This window comes from Carassius gibelio, chromosome A21 (genome assembly GCF_023724105.1).
Source record: "Carassius gibelio isolate Cgi1373 ecotype wild population from Czech Republic chromosome A21, carGib1.2-hapl.c, whole genome shotgun sequence".
Lineage (NCBI taxonomy): Eukaryota > Metazoa > Chordata > Actinopteri > Cypriniformes > Cyprinidae > Carassius > Carassius gibelio.
In genome coordinates, this window is record NC_068391.1 from 3767446 (window position 1) to 3786566 (window position 19121).

General features: G+C 35.6%; 1 protein-coding gene across 1 annotated transcript; it reads left to right on the forward strand.

The window, feature by feature from the left end:
* Positions 1-1299: 1299 nt before the first annotated feature.
* Positions 1300-3703, forward strand: LOC127941672 (urokinase plasminogen activator surface receptor-like). The gene is made up of 5 exons (XM_052537019.1): positions 1300-1419; positions 1498-1602; positions 2592-2735; positions 2963-3073; positions 3161-3703. The coding sequence occupies exons 1-5, from the start codon at positions 1371-1373 to the stop codon at positions 3349-3351; spliced, it is 600 nt and encodes a 199-aa protein (XP_052392979.1). The 5' UTR covers positions 1300-1370; the 3' UTR covers positions 3352-3703.
* The last annotated feature ends 15418 nt before the right edge of the window (positions 3704-19121 follow it).

Consider the following 19121-nt stretch of genomic DNA (forward strand, 5'->3'; position numbering starts at 1 on the left):
ACATAATGCATGATATGGAGGGAGACATTTGCAGACTATAACTCAATTATGTCCAAGTACTGTGTAGCCCAAAAAAGTTGTATCAAAAGTAGATGACTAACCTAGCAAAATGTAATGGTGCAGAAGTATAATGCATGTTTATAAAGAATAAGCAGAAGAGTAGAACACAAAAACACTTTGAATGGCCCTTAAACAGCAAGATATGATCAGAGGCCATAAAACAAACTGATAAACCAGCGAGAGGATTATAATGAGAGATTAAAACAATCTTCAACATCTAAAGCAATTTTTTAAATTCCTGTTCAGTGTTTCTTTCTGTGAGTTGTTTCTTTCTGGCATTTGCTTGTTTTTCTCTGCGATGAGATGCTATTAAAAAGCAATTACAGCAGATTAAACATTAATTGAACTGTATTTTGGGGATTCAACATGCTTGGTTTGGTTTAGATCTTCTCATCTGAGTGCACCATTAATATGTGTTTGCAGGTGTTCACAGGTAATACGAGTTTTGTCATTTAATGGGTTTGAGTGAAAAGAGAATGTAAACTATTCCTGACCTGGTTTCTCGATAAAATTCCATCATAACATCGATTAAACCTAAAGTTTTCTTAAGCAGCACCAAACGCTGACAGACAGGCAGTTCCAAAGAAACCACTGTGGAGACTAAAAACAAGTCTGACCTGTATTTGCTTTTAATGAATTTAGTGATGCGATGTTGGTCTGGCTGGTGAATCAGCTTAGCTGAAATAAATATGATGTCTTTTCATTAATGATCATAATATAAAACAAAATTAAATAAACTTTGAGAACAGCTGTTGTTATTTGTACTTTCTGGTACACTTATCATTTAAAAATGAAATATTAATTTTAAGTTATTTACACTGTTTTTGACAAGAACAGGAAAACTTAAAGGGATAGTTCACTAAAAATGAAAACTCTGTCATCATGTCGTTCCAAACCCAGTTGAAATTCTTATTTGTGCAGAACACCTACTAGAAGAAATAAAGTCATATATCTGGACCAATGTGAAGGTGAGCAAATGATGACAGAATTTCCATGTTTGGATGAAACCTGGGAATTTTTCAAAACATCTGCAGAAGAAAGTCATCCAGGTTTGGAACAACACAAAAGGGAGTAAATGATGACAGAATTTTATTTCATTATTTTAAATCATTCTATGTATACATTTCTTAAAAAGAACTAAATCTGCTTTCAAATTAGACTCCTTTCAAATTGGCAAATAAATCATTTAAAATCTCTGCTTTTTATTAAACTAAAAACTTTCATTTTCTCATGAAGACCCACCCCTTTTTGATAAGATATAAAATGAGAGCTGCAGCAGGCACGATATCTCATTCACCTCCTCATCAAACATGGATCTGCACGTCTCAGTTTTTCTCCTGTTCATTCTTTTCACTGCAGGTAAATAACAGCTTGAGTTTCTATTCAAATACATATCACTAATGTCTCTCTCACTGTCTCTCTCTTTCATTATTAAAGGACACTCTCTCAACTGTAATCAGTGCCCAGGTGTGTCGAACCCTTGTGAAAAGATACCGTGTCCTGATGGACTTTCCAACTGCTTCGCTGCAACAGCATATGCCAGTAAGTCCAGTATGATGGATTGAAATATACGATTCTAACTGACTGATGGAGATGCTGCTACTGTAGGTGGAGGTATATCTCAAACTGGTACTGTCACAGAGATAATGTAAATGCGGTTGAACGAGAATGTTTATTTTATGGACAGAATTTATAATTGCATGCATGGAATGTTCAAAATGCATTACCAAAATACACAGATTGTACATCTAAAGATAGAGTAATCTCCAGATTACTGTAGGCTACTTACAGTTTCTGAAAATGTTAAATGCAAAAAAATTAACATTTTTGTTAAATACAGATTTATTTATCGTACATTCTCATATTTATTGGTTTATATGTCATCTGTTTTTGTAAAGCCATGAATATGTAATAATAGCCTATACTGTTTTGATATGTTTGCTATTTGCAATTACTTTTTTTGTGTGTGTGTGATTTTTATGTAAATTATATTTAAAAAAAACTAGGGTGAGTTTTATTCTCAAACATCACTAGTGATTTTTTTTTTTTTTTGTGACCATGTCATTTTTTTTAATGACATGATCATAATTATGATATTAATATATGGAACCCACAACAATTCAAAAACATAAATATATTGTCCCCATTTTATAATTTGTAGATAATCAAAAGTGAGATTTCAGTGATATTTTGACCACCAAAGTAGGAAATATCCCCAGCTGTCATTTCAGAAATCTGGTCATGTTATCTAACAAGTGTTAACTGATTAATTCCAGTCAAAAATTGCGATAAAAATCAATAAGAGCATGAACATGCCAGGATAATTATATGACATTAATGCACTTGGTGGAGGTAAATTTGTAAATGTAACTTTTTATTATTATTATTATTACAAAAAAATCACTAGTGGTCATTATGTATTTCAAAGTTTTATCTTTCTTTCTGTTTTGCAGCTCTGAGTCGATACATTATGGAAATCAAAACAACAAGCAGTCGAAATGGTCATTCTTGTGTTCTTCATGTTTTTTAAGGTGCTTTAGGTGTCAGTTCCTCTTTAGTGACAGTTAAAAGCTGTGCTCCGGCTGGCTGTCCAAGTGGATCCATCAACCTCGGCATTATAAAACTGTCTTCTTACTGCTGTGGCACAGACTTTTGCAATGCCCAAGATTCTCCAGGTATTGTACTTTACTGTAAACAGAACAGTTTAATGTTTCCAGAACACTTAACAAGAAAAAATAAATTTAGGAGTGGGACTTGATTCTCTATTGGGGATTGTGATGTCAATCTAAAAAGAAAGCTCTTTTACAGTTCAATTTGATGATTTTTTTTTTGGTACACTGAGCACCTATGATGTTGTGTGCCCAGTAACAGCATGAAAGCACATCTGTTTTTCCTCCTGTAGATCCCAGCACTAACGCTCCAAATGGAAAGACGTGTTATTCTTGTAATGGAACGAGCTGCTCAAACTTAATGATCTGTTCAGGGAGTGAAGACCGCTGCTTTGAAGCAACAAGTGAGAATCTGGATTTTCTCATTTATGCTTGAGCATTCGATGCAGCTGAAAGTTAAACTGACTCCGCCTGTGTTTTCTCTTCATCAGCAACTTTCGGAGGCCAGTCAGTGGGTGTGAAAGGCTGTGTATCTAAAGCCATTTGTGATGCCACATCTTTGATTCCTAATGTTCAGGGCATCTCGTGTTGTTCAGGGAACCTGTGTAACGGTGCTCAGAGCGTCACTCAGAGCTTCCTGTTCCTCTGCTGTTCTCTGCTCTCCTTCATCCTGCTGCACTGAATCCAGCAGATCTTCACATTCTGCTGCTGCAACGGAGACATAATGTTGAAGTTCAAATATATAGCTCCTATTTTTTTCTTACTTTATTTGTGACTGTAACATTGAAGTTGTAGGAATATAGATTTGTAAGTGGTGATACATGTCATTCAGTTCCTGAATAAAAGCTCTAGAGGGCAGTGGGTGACGAAGGAGTCAAGTTTGTATGTGGAGGCAGCAGTGCTTCAGCAGATCTGGTGTGATGAAGTGAAAAATATATACAGTTCTAAAATAAAATATTGTATCATCTTGTTACACCTTGTTACAGGGTTACTTATTTATAATAATACTTGCAATGTAAGCATAAAATATGACATTTGTGTTATGATCTTGAGTCAGAGGAGTACAATAGCTTGAAAGCAGCTGAACTACTGACACACTACTGAAAAATGTGCAGCAACTGATGTGTTTTTAAAGCAACCATGCAACTTTTTCTCGTGATTTCCATGTGATTGATAAGCGCAATTGTCTGTTATAAGTGTTATAAATACTGTCACTGTATAGCTTGCCTGTGGGTAGTGCAATACACATGAATTTGTTGACTTGCTGACGAAACCGGCATTTGGAAACCATTTCCACCGACCAGGTAAAGTATTGCTTTAAAAGAATTGTTCACTCAAGTATGAATATTTGATAAAAATGTGCTCACCCCCTCAGACCGTCCGAGATGTAGGTAAGTCTTCATTATAACAGATTTGGACACATTCAGCATCACCTGCTCACCAACGGATGCTCTGCAGTGAATGGGTGCCAAACAGCTGATAAAAACATCACAATAATCTACACCTCAGTCCATCAATGAATGTCTTGTCAAGCAAAAAGCTGCATGTTTGGAAGAAAATAAAAAAAAAATCCATCAATTCGTTTTTTTTTTTTACACAAGTTCAAGGTACATCACAAGTGTTTTAAATTAAACAACATCAAGGTTTTACATCATAAGATTTATTTTAGTATTATTGTCGAGCTGTAAATATATCTGATATGATACTTCAAAAGCAAATATGCCTTCATAAATGATGTAAGAGTTGTTTCAATACATTTTGAAATTGCATTTAGCATCATTTATCAGAAGGTGTCAGCAGATCTTTGTGACAAAATGTGTTATTGCGACCAAAGTATCAGTCTTTTGAATGAATGGTCGAATCTCAGTGACTCACTCCAACATTCACTTGCTGTCACCTACTGGCGGTTTTAATTTCACATTTCGGCATCTTTTTTTCCATGTTTTAAATTACTTCAAATATCAGTATTCAACGTTTTATGTAAAAAAAAAAAAAAAACCATTAGGCCTATTTATACATCTGTATCGCAGTTTAAATGCATCCATGTGAGATACATAAACTGTGTTCATCTAAATGCTATTTCAGATGCAGATTACAGAAATGTTTTCTTATGTTGAAATGAAAGACACTAAATACCGGAACAAGTGATTCTTATTCTCACTCAGAAATACAAAATTAAACAATTAGTTAAAACTGAACACAATCTCAGCTCAAGCTGTGTATGAACATGTGTGTGTGTGTGTGTGTGTTTGTATATATATGTATTAATTGCTTCTTTTCCATTTTGCATTTACTTGAATTTTTACTTTTAGTACTTAAGTACATTTAAGATTTTAAAAAAAACTTTTTGTACTCAATAAATATCACATACTTTAAGACTTTTACTCAAGTAATATTCTAAACAGTGACTTCAAATTCTACCAAAGTCATTTTCTGGTAAGATATCTGTACTTTTACTGGAGTATGACTTTCAGGTACTTTATACACCACTGCTCTTATTATACATATATCGGATATCTATACAGAAAAAAAAAACAATAAGTACAATTTACTCTAAATTTTCTTTTGCAAGTTTTTGCAGATATTTTTACAGTATAATTTAAGTATGGAATTTTGTAAAAACTGCTTAAATTCTGTAAGGAGATAAGTACATTTAACATTTTGATGAGTCGTTTATTTTAAGTTATTTTTTGGGCTTTTGTGCATTTGTATTTGGACAGGACAGTAGAGTGACGACAGGAAAGCTTTGGGTGAAGAAAGAGAAGCAGGATCTGCAACGAACCTCGAGATGGGAATCGAACTTGAGTCGCCGTGAGCGCAGCTGTAATGTTGACGCACTCACAACAAATATAATGTTTACATATTTTAAGGTTGGTCATGGTTTGTACTCTTTACTCATGCAGGGCAGAGTTGAAAAAGACAACATGCTATTTAAGTATGTGGTTTACTCTCAAACATGTAAATAAACAGCTTATTATTTTCTTTACAAAAATATGTGTACTCAACATAGTTATTACCAAAATGAACAGAGAGACCTCAATATGTTCCTCAATAGGTTGGTACATACAAATCAGTGAATAGTGTTAGAATGGGTCAACCATAAAACAAAAACAATGTAGAATTTATCCTTAATTATTCATGCCCCAGTGCATGATGGGAACAACGGGAACATAACTCTGATACTGTATTTACTTAAAGAGTCCTTGTAAACAAAACAAACAATTTCAAGAACTTATAAGTTTGAACTTTAATTTCTACAAACTTAAATTGAGTATAGAATTTACTCTTTTTTATTCTTGTGTGAACTAAATTATTTAATGTAGAAATTACATTTCTTTTTGCGTAATAGCCTTCACCACTAAATCATTTTTATCAGTGTTATGTGCCTGATCCAAATTATTGACTTCTGTCAGCATAAAAAAAAAAAAACTGTTCTACAAGAATGTCACTATTCTACAACACATTCTTTACATTAGCAGAAGGAAAAAAGTAAGGGTTTAAACCCTTAAAAAAAACTTAATGTAAAAAAAAAAAAAATCCTGCACAATTTATCCAAAGTAAATTGCAAGCTGTTCTTAAACCACGTAAATGCATGTTTCTGGTGTCTTTTGAAAGGTGATATTCTGAGGCTTGCTCCTGAACAGAACAAACCTCAGAATCACTGTCTTACTGCTACTGAGTAATACAACTTTCAATAGAACTTTTAGGACACTTATAAAGGAGGAAATTATTTTCTTTTTTGTAAACCGATACCTGCAGATGACTATAGCTGGGAGCTATTAGCTGATATAATCATAGCATGAACCCTTGTTGGCAGACTGACAAAGACACTGATTCTACCGTCTGTAATGATTGTATCTTATTTGTTTTAAGTTTTTTTATGTCATGAAGATCACCCTCAAAAACATGCAGTGTCCCGCAGACAGTGGAATGTTTTTTATGAACAGATTTATTTGAAGTCACTTAATCATATATTTAGAAGATGTACAATCATGACCAAAAGTTTTGACAGTGACATAAATATTATATTTTGTAAAGTTTGCTGCTTCAGCTGTTGTGGTGTCCATTCACATTGTTTTAGATTATTGTGTAGCGTGATCAGATGAATTTTAAATAATAAAAGGAGGAAAGAAGCACTTCCAATTATTTTGTTCTTGTTAGCAATGTTTAACTCCAAAGAAGCATGCAGCCATCATCACTTCGCATCAAAATGGCCTCACATGCAAGGAAATTGCTACAAAGAATATTGTACCTGAAAGAACCATTTACCGGATCATAAAGGAACTTCATGGAAAGAGGTTCGACTGGAGAATTCAGGACGTCCCAGAGTGTCCAGCAAACAGTGTTGGGGAGTAAGTGTTGTGTGCGTGTCCACTACCTCCAGCATCTTGTGTTCCTCACCAACGGATCCATTTATCTCCACTACCTCCAGCACCATTACCTCACTGTGCACTACCTGCTCCTCTGCTTGTGCCATAATAAACTGTGTTCTCCTGTTATTCCAGCCTCCTGTCCCTGCTTAACGTTACAGAAGACCGGACCAAGACCGATCGGCACAAGCATGAGCCTCACGGACCCCTTCCAAGACCTCATTGACACTTTGCATCGCCCCCTCACCACTCATCCGGCATCCCCATCACCTGCGAGCACTTCCGGTAACAACGCCGCCACTTGTGGCTACTAGTGGATGGAATGAGCAAGCCTTGCTGACCACCTAATGTCAGGGATTGGAACCTCGAGTGCGGTTGCATCTCGCTGCATACGAGGACACCATCGGGCTCGAACGCTTCATCCAACTATCCATCCGCTTCGCCACTCATATGAAGTCATGCCTTGAAGAGCACCAGGGCCAGTCGTACTCCAACTCGCCCCTCTGCCATCCAGAGGCCGTAAGCTCCCCAGAACCAGCCAGCAAACCTATGTTGATCGACTCATCTCGACTTACTGCTGCGGAATGGCAGAGACGGCCGAAACAATACTTCCCAATAAGGTAAAAGTCAGTCCTATCACCTGGTCGACTGAGACCCTGCCCTCCTCCAATCCTTCCACAAACACTTCACCAGGTTGCCCCCCAGGCCTGCAATACATCACTAGGACATGCCGCACTCCACTCATCCACTCAGCACACACCTCGCTTGGCACTGGCCACCCGGGGGTCAATGAAACCCTCTCACTGCTGAGAGAACGCATCTGGTGGCCCAATGTGGCATCCGACATCAGAAGGTACGTGCACGGATGTAAAGACTGCGCCATCTCAAAGAGCCCACGTCACCTACCATCTGGCAAGCTCCTCCCTCTGCCCGTTGCAAACCGCCCGTGGTCACACCTAGGGGTGGACTTCATTACGGACCTACCACCCTCTGATCACAATACATGTATACTCGTTATAGTTGACCGGTTCTCTAAATCATGTCGTTTTCTCCCCCTGAAAGGTCTGCCCATGGCCATGGAAACAGCCAAACTGATGTTCAACCACGTCTTCCGATACTTTGGCATTCCTGAAGACATCGTCTACAACAGAGGCCCCCTGTTCACCTCCCTGGTTTGGAGGGCCTTCCACTCACTCCTAGGTGTGGCGGACGGGAAGATGGAGATGAAGATACAGGAGATCGGCCGCTTCCTGCGTACCTTCTGCCATGGCCACCAGGACTCTTGAAACCAGTTCCTAGGGTGGGCTGAGTACGCACAGAACACCCTATGTCAGCCTTCCACCGGCCTCACTCCATTCCAGTGCGTGCTCGGCTACCAGCCACCACTCTTCCCATGGTCCGTTCACCATCACCGAGTAGATCAACCCGGTCACCTTCAAACTCCACCTGCCACCTGAGTATCGGATCCACCCCACATTCCACAACGGAAGACGTCCACCACGTTGTCGGAGTCCTCGGCCCTCAGAAACGGGCCGTAGGGGGTACTGTAACAGACACGCCAGGCTCCAACACCAACCAATTACAGTGCACTCCCTCACCTGAATACTAATCACTCCCACCTGCTCCTCATCCACCAGCAATCATCCTCTCCCATAAATACCACACAAACGCACCCAGTCACCATCCGGTCTCGTTTGCAACAAGGTCATACCTGCATGCTTACTCTAAGGACTAACCTATCTCTCTGCTTACCTCTCTCCAGCGATCTCCAGTATCTCCAATCTCCATTGTGTGCGTGTGTGTGTCCACTACCTCCAGCGTCTTCTGTTCCTCACCAACGGATCCATTCATCTCCACTACCTCCAGCACCATTACCTCACTGTGCACTACCTGCTCCTCTGCTTGTGCCATAATAAACCGTTTTTCACCTTCAGACCATTCGAGATGTGGGTAAGTCTTCATTAGAACAGATTTGGACAAATTAAGCATCACCTGTTCACCAACAGATGCTCTGCAGTGAATGGGTAAAATTTATAAAGTGTGCGATACAGCATATGTCTGCGATTAATATGGTAAGTGTAGTTGTAATGATGTGTAATCTGATGTTATCAAGTAGTATATGCACGCACATTGATTTATTAGTCATTTAAAGCTCAAAATTCCAGGCATTCTAAACTGTAGAAGACAAAATTGCTTTGAAAGACAAAATGAAAGAAATATGTCACATGTCTATTCACATGTCTTTTGTACTTAAGTACAATAAATATCACATACTTTAAGACTTTTACTCAAGTAATATTCTAAACAGTGACTTCAACTTCTACCAAAGTCATTTTCTGGTAAGATATCTGTACTTTTATTGGAGTATGACTTTCAGGTACTTTATACACCACTGCTTTTATAGGGGTGTAAATCAGATGGTTCGTCACGATACTATACAATATCGATTCTCATACCCAGCAATACAATATTTGCCAATACCTCAAAAAATGTACGATACGATGATGATTCGATTCGTTACAGAAGTATATTGATTGATATATTGATATTTTGATATTATACATCTACATTTTTATTAACTCCGAAGCTTCCATACCAAAATATGTAACATGAACATTTATCTGAAATTTCACATCGTGTACCTCAATTGGGAGATTCACAACCACAACAACAACAAAAAATAAACCTACATAATTTATATATATATATATATATATATATATATATATATATATATATATATATATATATAAAGAAGATAAACAATTGGACAAACAATTCTGGTTGCTACTATGGGCTCGGTGCAAAAAATCTTTTCTACAGGTAACCAAATTATAAGCAATAAAAGGAAATAAATACAATACAACAAAATAACAAGTTCAATAAATTTTAAAACCGTGAAATGAACTGCTTTTCAGGTTTTTCAGCTCAGTCTAAAATATTTTTAAGGTATGCTACTGAAATGTAATAATCAAATGTAAATAACTGTATAGTCTTCACTGTTTCAAATTAATATAGATTAATAATCTTTGATGTTACAAAGATTATTTAGTGAGAACATTTTACATTTATTCATTTTAGCTGACGCTTTTATCCAAAGCGACTTACAATTGCTATATATGTCAGAGGTCGCACGCCTCTGGAGCAACTAGGGGTTAAGCATCTTGCTCAGGGACACATTGGTGCCTCACAGTGGATTTGAACCCGGGTCTCCCACACCACAGACGTGTGTCTTATCCACTGCGCTAACACCACCCCAAGCAGTGCAAGCAGTGAACACTTGCATTTTTCTTTGACAATATTATATTCATTATTAGTTTGCTTTCACTTTAAGAACCAATAAAAGATTTAATATACACATGCCTTTTCTTTTTGAACTGTTAAAATTAAGACATATGTCTACTAAAACTACAAAACTACTTAAATTCTGTAAGGAAATAATTAAATGTAACATAGACTGTTAGAATTTAATGCGTAATGCATAATTTATTTTCTTATAAGTTATTTTTTGGGCTTTTGTGTATTTGTATTTGGATAGGACAGTAGAGTGACGACAGGAAAGCTTTGGGTGAAGAAAGAGAAGCAGGATCTGCAACGAACCTCGAGATGGGAATCGAACTTGAGTCGCTGTGAGTGCAGCTGTAATGTTGACGCACTCAAGACAAATATAATGTTTACATATTTTAAGGTTGGTCATGGTTTGTACTCTTTACTCATGCAGGGCAGTGTTGAAAAAGAAAACATGCTATTTAAGTATGTGGTTCACTTTCAAACATGTAAATAAACAGCTTATTATTTCCTTTACAAAAATATGTGTACTCAACACAGTTATTACCAAAATGAACAGAGAGACCTCAATATGTTCCTCAATAGGTTGGTACATAAAAATCAGTGGATAGTGTTAGAATGGGTCAACCATAAAACAAAAACAATGTAGAATTTATCCTTAATTATTCATGCCCCAGTGCATGATGGGAACAATGGGAACATAACTCTGATACTGTATTTACTTAAAGAGTCCTTGTAAACAAAACAAACAATTTCAAGAACTTATAAGTTTGAACTTTAATTTTTTACAAACTTAAATTTACCATAGAATTTACTCAGCATTAAAATAAAATTGATCTACAAGAATGTCACTATTCTACAAAACATTCTTTACATTAGCAGAAGGAAATAAAGTAAGGTTTTAACCCCTTAAAAACCTTATTGTAAAAAAAAAATGAATCCTGCACAATGTGCCAAGTAAATTGCATGCTGTTCTTAAATCACTTAAATGCATGGTTCTGGTGTCTTTTCCTCCTGAACAGAACAAACCTCAGAATCACTGTCTTACTGCTACTGAATAATACAACTTTCAACAGAACTTTTAGGACACTTATAAAGGAGGAAATTCTATTTTCTTTTGTAAACCGATACCTGCAGATGACTATAGCTGGGAGCTATTAGCTGATATAATCATAGCATGAACCCTTGTTGGCAGACTGACAAAGACACTGATTCTACCTTCTGTGTTGATTGTATCTTTAAATAGTTTGCATCAAATTACAAAAATCTCAACCTTCCAAAGATATGGGATTTTTTGGTTGTTGTTTTAGTTTTTTTAGTTTTTTTATGTCATGAAGCTCACCCTCAAAAACATGCAGTGTCCCGCAGACGGTGGAATGCTTTTTATGAACAGATTTATGAGTCACTTAATCGTATATTTAGAAGATGCACAATCATGACCAAAGGTTTTTGAGGTTACATAAATGTTGTGTTTTGTAAAGTTTTCTGCTTCAGCTGTTGAGGTGTTCATTCACATTGTTTTTAGATTATTGTGTCGAGTGATCAGATTAATTTTAATCATTGCTAAAACTTAACTTGCCAAACAACAACAACAACAAAAAAAAAATCACAGTTTTTTGATCCTGACACAAAATGACCTGCTAACATTAACTGACTAACCATATCAGCAGCACATAGCTCAACTGGTAGAGCACTGCGCTAGCAAGCAAGCAAGCGCAAGGTTGGGGGTTTGATTCCCCGGGAATACATGATATGTAAAAAATTTATAGTCTGAATGAACTGTAAGTCGCTTTGGATAAAAACGTCTGCTAAATGCATAAATTTAATTTAAATTAAATTTAATTTAATTTAAATAGACTATAAGTGCAGACTGATTGCTATAAAAGGAGGAAAGAAGCACTCCCAATCATTGTGCTCTTGTTAGCAATGTTTAACTCCAAAGAAACACATGCAGCCATCATCGCTTCGCATCAAAATGGCCTCACATGCAAGGACATTTCTACAAAGAATATTGTACCTGAAAGAACCATTTACCGGATCATCAAGAAACTAGGAAAGAGGTTCATAATTAAATCTCTTATAAATCATGAATCGGTTAGTCGTGACTGGCAATGCTTGGAGTGAACTGAAGCGCAAAGCTGGAGCAGAGAAGCAAAACTACTGTTCAGGGTTTCAATCGCAGGTCAGTTTCATCTGTAAAGATGCTACTGTAGTTTTGTCTTTGTTTACTTAGTTAAGCAGCTGCAGCCCATTGCTCACCATCACTCAAAATACTGGACATTGTTATCTATTGTAATGTTACAGTAGTAATTTAGCTGACAAATAATCATACTTTATAATAGGTTTATAGATAGTAACAGATAGTAACTGAGTAACAGATAAGAACAAAATAAGAAGAAACATAGTTATTCCAAAGAAAAAACATCAAATTCAAACAAAATTTGAAATGCAATGCAAAGAATTTTGGTAACGTCAGTTTGCGGTTTTCCCTGGAAAATTTACAGGAAATTACCATTAAACATTTTTTTACCGTTAAAATCACAGTAATTTTTACAGTGTATTTTCTTCCCAAACCCATTGTTAAATGCAGTGTTTCCTGTAGTTATGCAAAGATTTGTTTTCAAAAACAGTATCAGTAAACAATTTCTTATGATTTTAAATCTGCATACTAAATTCAGATCAATCTCAAAGTAAAAGGCAGTACTAAAGTCTGATTCTGTGGTGGATCATCTTATGAGCACCATGTCACAAAGCAAGAATGATAAAGAAGTGGCTCGAAGATCAATACATTGAAATTTTGGATCTGTGGCCAGGCAACTCCTTGGATCTCAATCCCATAGAGAACTCAGTCCTCAAAAAAGCGAGTGAACAAGCAAAAGCCCACAAATTATGATCAACTCTGAGAACTAATAAGGCGAGAATGGATCGCCATCAGTCAGGATTTGGGCTAGAAGCCGATGTCCAGCATGCCAGAGCGATTAGCAGAGGTTATGAAGAACAAGGGTCAACACTGTAAATATTGACTCATTATATTTTTTTGCCAATAAAATTCTTTAAAACGTATGATATTCTTATCATTGTTTTTCAGTATACCATAGAAACCCGTGGAAAAATGATCTTCAAATTCTGAAGTGGCAAACTTTGCAAGGCATAAAATGTATGTCACTGCCAAATCTTTTGGCTATGACTGTATTATTAATGGCATTATTTCTTACAATGGCTTAACATATCTAAACCTTTACACTAGCACATTCAGCAGTACACTTTCACCATATTTAAAGGACAATAACGGTATGAAATTAAATATTATAAAATGCACTTGCTTAAGTGGGTCAAAAAACACCATAAAGTTGAACTAATTGCATTTAATATACATTTAAAGAATAATAAATTTGTATTTGATTCCAGTTAACATGCAAGTCCAAAAAATACATTCAGTTTGTACAGTACATGTCATGTACATAATAAGTACTCTTTTGAAATTGAAATCTTTTTGACGAGGAAAAGGTTTACACACAAATTTTAGTTAAGTACTTTTTACTACCATTTGTTCTTTGGTCTTGTGTCAAATTTAATTTGAGTTTCATGTGGATTACCTTTAAGAAAACAATAACATGACAATTATTGACTCTAAAAACACCCATGCTGTTTCTTACGAATTCCTACTAAATTCTAATTCCTTACTCATTTTTATAATTTAATGGGTTTCATTATAATTACAAGACAAACAGTCTCTTTGAGTGAAAGAGAAAGGGAACTATTACTGTACGTGGTTTTGTCAATCATGTCAAAGTTGGTCATACCATAAACATTAGTGTATTGAAACGAAGTCTACAATCAAGATTGAGGAAACATTTTTTTTTATTAAACTGTAACTAAACGAGTTCGACCTGTATGAACAACATTGGACCCCTTTGCATGTCAATGTATGGAACGCAGAAGAAATAAGTCATACTTAAATATGTAATTTCATAAGGGTGAGAAAATGAGAGAATGCATATTTTCTGGGTGAAATTTCCGCATTTCCCCGTCTGATGAGCTATAAAATGAGTTCTGAAACAAGCACGTTATCTCATTCACCTCTTGATCAAAGATGGACCTGCAAATCTCAGCTCTTCTTCTGTTCGTCCTATTTACTGGAGGTACAAAATATAAATAATTTCTGTAATGTTACTGGGTATAAGATGTCTCTCTCTCACTGCCTCTCTTTTTGATTATTAAAGGACACTCTCTCAAATGTTATGACTGCATAAGTCCGTTGAGTTCCTGTGACCAGAACAAACAGTGTTCCAGTGAATTTACCAACTGCTTCAGTGCAACAGCTACTGGTAAGTTCAGAGTGATGTACTCATAACTGACTGAATTCTATTCTGGACAGAATTTATAATTGCACGCTTAGAATGTTCTACATATATTACTGAAATCATTACGAAAATAGAATAAAAATTGTGTCTAAAAATAAAAATTAACACTAAATGTAAATAATTTTTTTTGGTGGTCTTACACCTTTGTTAGATCTCTGAAAATACTTTTGATACACTGTTCGATACACTTCCTATGTCGAAAAATTTCTAAATAAACTTTTAATCAAAATATTGTTCAGTTGAGCTGCTCATTCCTGTATCACTTGTGTGTTTTCAGTCAACAGTACTACAGTGAAGTTTAAAAGTTGTGCTCCGTCTGTCTGTCCAAGTGGATCCATCAACCTCGGCATTGGAAGAGTCTCTGCTCAGTGCTGTAACACTGATCTCTGTAACAACCAAGATCCTCCAGGTATTGTACTTTAATGTTATAGAGCGGTTTATAGAACATTTAACAAGAAAAAAATCAGATGGAACTATATTTTCTATTAGGAATGTGACGTCAAACAAAAACAAATGTTTTACAGTCAAAGTGAAATGTTACTTTTTAATGAAAGACTGGAAAGACAAAAATGTTTTACAATGAGGACTTAAAATGTTGTGTGCACAATAAGACAAGGATCTATTTTCCCTCCTGTAGATCCCAGCAACACTCCCAATGGAAAGAAATGTTACTATTGTGATGGGAATACCTGCTCAAACACAGTGAGCTGTTCAGGAACTGAAGACCGCTGCTTTAATACAACAGGTGAGAATCTGGAAAATAAACAAGATTCATTATCTTACACACATTTCATGTACCAGTGGCCAACTTGACTCTGACTCAAACTGTTTTCTTCTTCAGTCTTTTCATTTGACATTATTGGGGTACAGACACAGGCTTTAAAAGGCTGTGTCTCTAAATCTCTTTGTGATGCCACACAACTGATTCCTGGTGTAGAAAGTTTCTCGTGTTGTGAGGGGAACCTGTGTAACAGTGCTAATGGTGTCTCTCAGAGCTTCCTGTTCCTCTGCTGTTCTCTGCTCTCCTTCATCCTGCTGCACTGAATCCAGAAGACCTACACATTATGCAGCTGCAGCAAATATACAATATTGTGAGCTTTACAAACATAAAGTTGTAATTCTCTGAACTGTCTTTGATTTGGTGTGATGAATTTAAAATGATATACTACCAGTAATTGAAATATATTCATCGTCTACACAAAATTTAAGGCTTTGAAATGAATTACTTTATATTCACTGAATATTTACTCGACTCATAAAGCTTGTGTCACCTCTGTACTATCTGTGATTTGGTGTGATAAATTAAAAAATGTGAACAAAATCAGATTTATTGAAATAAATATATAGCCCTATGTATTTAATGAAATAAAATCTAAAAATCACCTTTTTTCACTATATTTTCTTGGTTTATTTTCAATAAAGCTTACAATGCATGCATAAGACATGACATTTATTCATTTGTTCTATTACTGTTAATAAAAGGGCATTATTATCTATTATACATTAGTAAGAGGATTACAGTGATTTATAAAGAGTTGTACTTCTTCCACACTACTGGCTGATGATATGCTTTTAATGGCTGATCTCTTGAGAGCAGGGTCAGTGATGGCTCATAAACATGATTTAACTAGATAATGTTTAATGAAAAACTTGATACTAATGTGTCTGAAAGCTTGAAATTTGAAGGTTTTACTCAGAAATCGTAAAACGTCAATCAGACTATATTAGACTACTTCAGGAGGACCAGATAACAGGTTATAACCCCATGGAAGACTGTCAAAAGATTTATAAAACTGATCTGTGATCAGATAAAATTAATGGAAACTGGGGTCGATCTCAGATGTTTATGATGAATATTAATCACTGGGGGACTGTTAGGAGGCCATGATGGTCAGAGGCCAATAGGGAAATTCAGCAAGGATGCCGAGGTCACACCTCCACTCTTTTCGAAGACATCCTGGGATTTTTAATGACCACAGAGAGTCAGGACCTTGGTTTAACGTCTCATCCGAAGGACGGTGCTTGTTGACAGTATAGTGTCCCCATCACTACACTGGGGCGCTAGGACCCACACAGACCACAGGGTGAGCGCCCCCTGCTGGCCTCACTAGCACCTCTTCCAGCAGCAACCTAGTTTTCTCAGGAGGTCTCCCATCCAGGTACTGACCAGGCTCAGCCCTGCTTAGCTTCAGTGGGAAACCGGTCTTGGGCTCCAGGGTGATATGGCTGCCGGTGAAATAAGAAATAACTGTTTCTTGAAATTGATCAGTATAATTTATCCATTCTCAAATATGTTGATTAAAATTTAACAAAATATTGAGTCAAAAATGAATTTTACTATCAAATACTATTAAATAATATACATTTTTGACAAAATTAAATGTTAGAATTTACTCATTTATTTTGGTATGTCCAATTCAAACAATCTCTCTAGTGATATTCAGAGATTTTATTAAGTTGGATAAGTTATTTATTATTGCGATATTTACAAAACCACTAAACATTAATAGTGTAGACAAAAAGTTTTTAAAAAATTGTTAAATCAACTAAGTGGGCTGAGCAATATTTCAGTATACAGCCCTAAACATAATCACCTGAGCAAACAGTGAATCAATTTTCTGTTCATTTAATCATTTGCTCTTAAATATTTTACAGGTATTTTGTTTTAAACACAGTATGATGTTTTTAGTGGTTTTTAAAGAAATTTTATTTTGTACAGGTATGTGATAATCAGTCATAAATCTGCAACATTTAAAAAATGTTTTACATGTTAGATAAAATCCTAATTTTAATAATTTATATTTTATTTACTTTTTAAATGTTTGTATACCTTAATAAAACTTTTCTGCCCACGCACGGAATTTTTCATAGCAGCTGATGTTTAAGGAAGTTTTTTGGTGTTTTATTTTTTAGTTTGCAAGAGAAAAATCATAGGACCAATCACAAAAATGTCATCTTAACTGTTTTATTATTACTATTCATTTTAGATGAGAAAACTTTCATACATAAGTAAACATACAGCAAGTTTAAATAAACATTTAAAGCTTTTTTCCAAATAAACATAAACATTCTCAGTGTGTTTGGGTGTGGCTGTGATGATATCTGTCAGGTCATGTGTTGAGATTCATTTTCTGCATCACAACATTTCCTTAAAAATCAGTCAAAATTATGCAAAATCACATGCGGGAATAAAAAAGGTTGATTGTGGTATAACAGCATTTTTAAAAAATATATTATATTTAGAGGCCGCTGCTTTAATGCAACAGGTGAGAATGTGGAAATGGAATGGAAGAAGGGAATAATTTTGAATGTATTGCCGCGTTTCCACCGCAGGAACTTTACCCAGGAACTAGGGACTTTGGCCTGGTACTCGGTGTGTTTCCACCGCAGGAACCAGGAACCAAGTACCAGGAAGTGGAGGAAGTGGACGACACGAGCAAGAATAAATAGATTTATTCTGGGTTTATTTTCAATAAATTTTATTTTATCATCTATTATACATTAATTAATTAATTTATAATTAATAAGACTACTAAAATAAGTAATTACGTTATTAGCCGAGTGATATGTTTTTGATTGGCAATATCTAGAGAGCAGGGTCAATAATAGCTGACACAATGCTGATATTTACAACATAATTTAATTAGATAAATAAAGACTGTTGACAAACTTTTATACTGGCTAATCTGAAATTTTAACATGGTTTAAAATAAAGTTTAAAAATAACAAACACCAAATAAAAATAAAAATAGCACCATTAAAATAACAAACACATCATATTAGACTACTCCAGACAACATCAGACTGTTTTGAAAACACAAAGAGTGCTGTTTGCTGGGAGTTACTGGTATTTTTCCTATGCATTTACATGTTGCTAGCATGTTTAAGTATATTGTTAATGTTGTCATCTAATAAGTTAAGCATCATTTACCAGCAGGCGGCAGCAGATGATCTCTTGTACCAACAACACCTTTACATTTGTGGAAGCTACAAGCTGAACAACTGAAACAAACTGGCTTCAAGCCAAAAACTCTTAATCTTCTAAACTCCCCTGGTGACTGACTCTTCTTATTGATTGGCCTGACTGATATTAGTCAGCAGATCAATAAATGGATTAAGACTGTTGTAGAAAATGTAATTAGTTTTATCAGAGGATGCAAAGATCAAATGATTACCATTATGTAGTATGTTTGAGCTCAAATCTAATCATGTGCATTTGACATGATAATAATATTAACATCTTTTACTAAAGCAATCAAAGTGGTTCTTAAAAACCAGTTTGTTTCTCTTGTACAATCAAAATCAAAACACAGAAAGCAAGCTAATGTGTGATCAATAAGAGTATATCAGATATTTTTGGTGCAGCTTATTTAAATCTAGAGTGAGTTCCACATTTAATCAATAACTGAACTTTGACTGTCCCATTCTGA

Excerpts from the sequence above, each read along its gene's own strand:
- LOC127941672 (XM_052537019.1), top strand. The coding sequence starts at position 1,371 with ATGGATCTGCACGTCTCAGTTTTTCTCCTGTTCATTCTTTTCACTGCA. Across the intron at positions 1,603-2,591 it reads CGCTGCAACAGCATATGCCA|GTGCTTTAGGTGTCAGTTCC; the intron begins GTAAGTCCAGTA and ends ATGTTTTTTAAG. Across the intron at positions 2,736-2,962 it reads CAATGCCCAAGATTCTCCAG|ATCCCAGCACTAACGCTCCA; the intron begins GTATTGTACTTT and ends TTCCTCCTGTAG.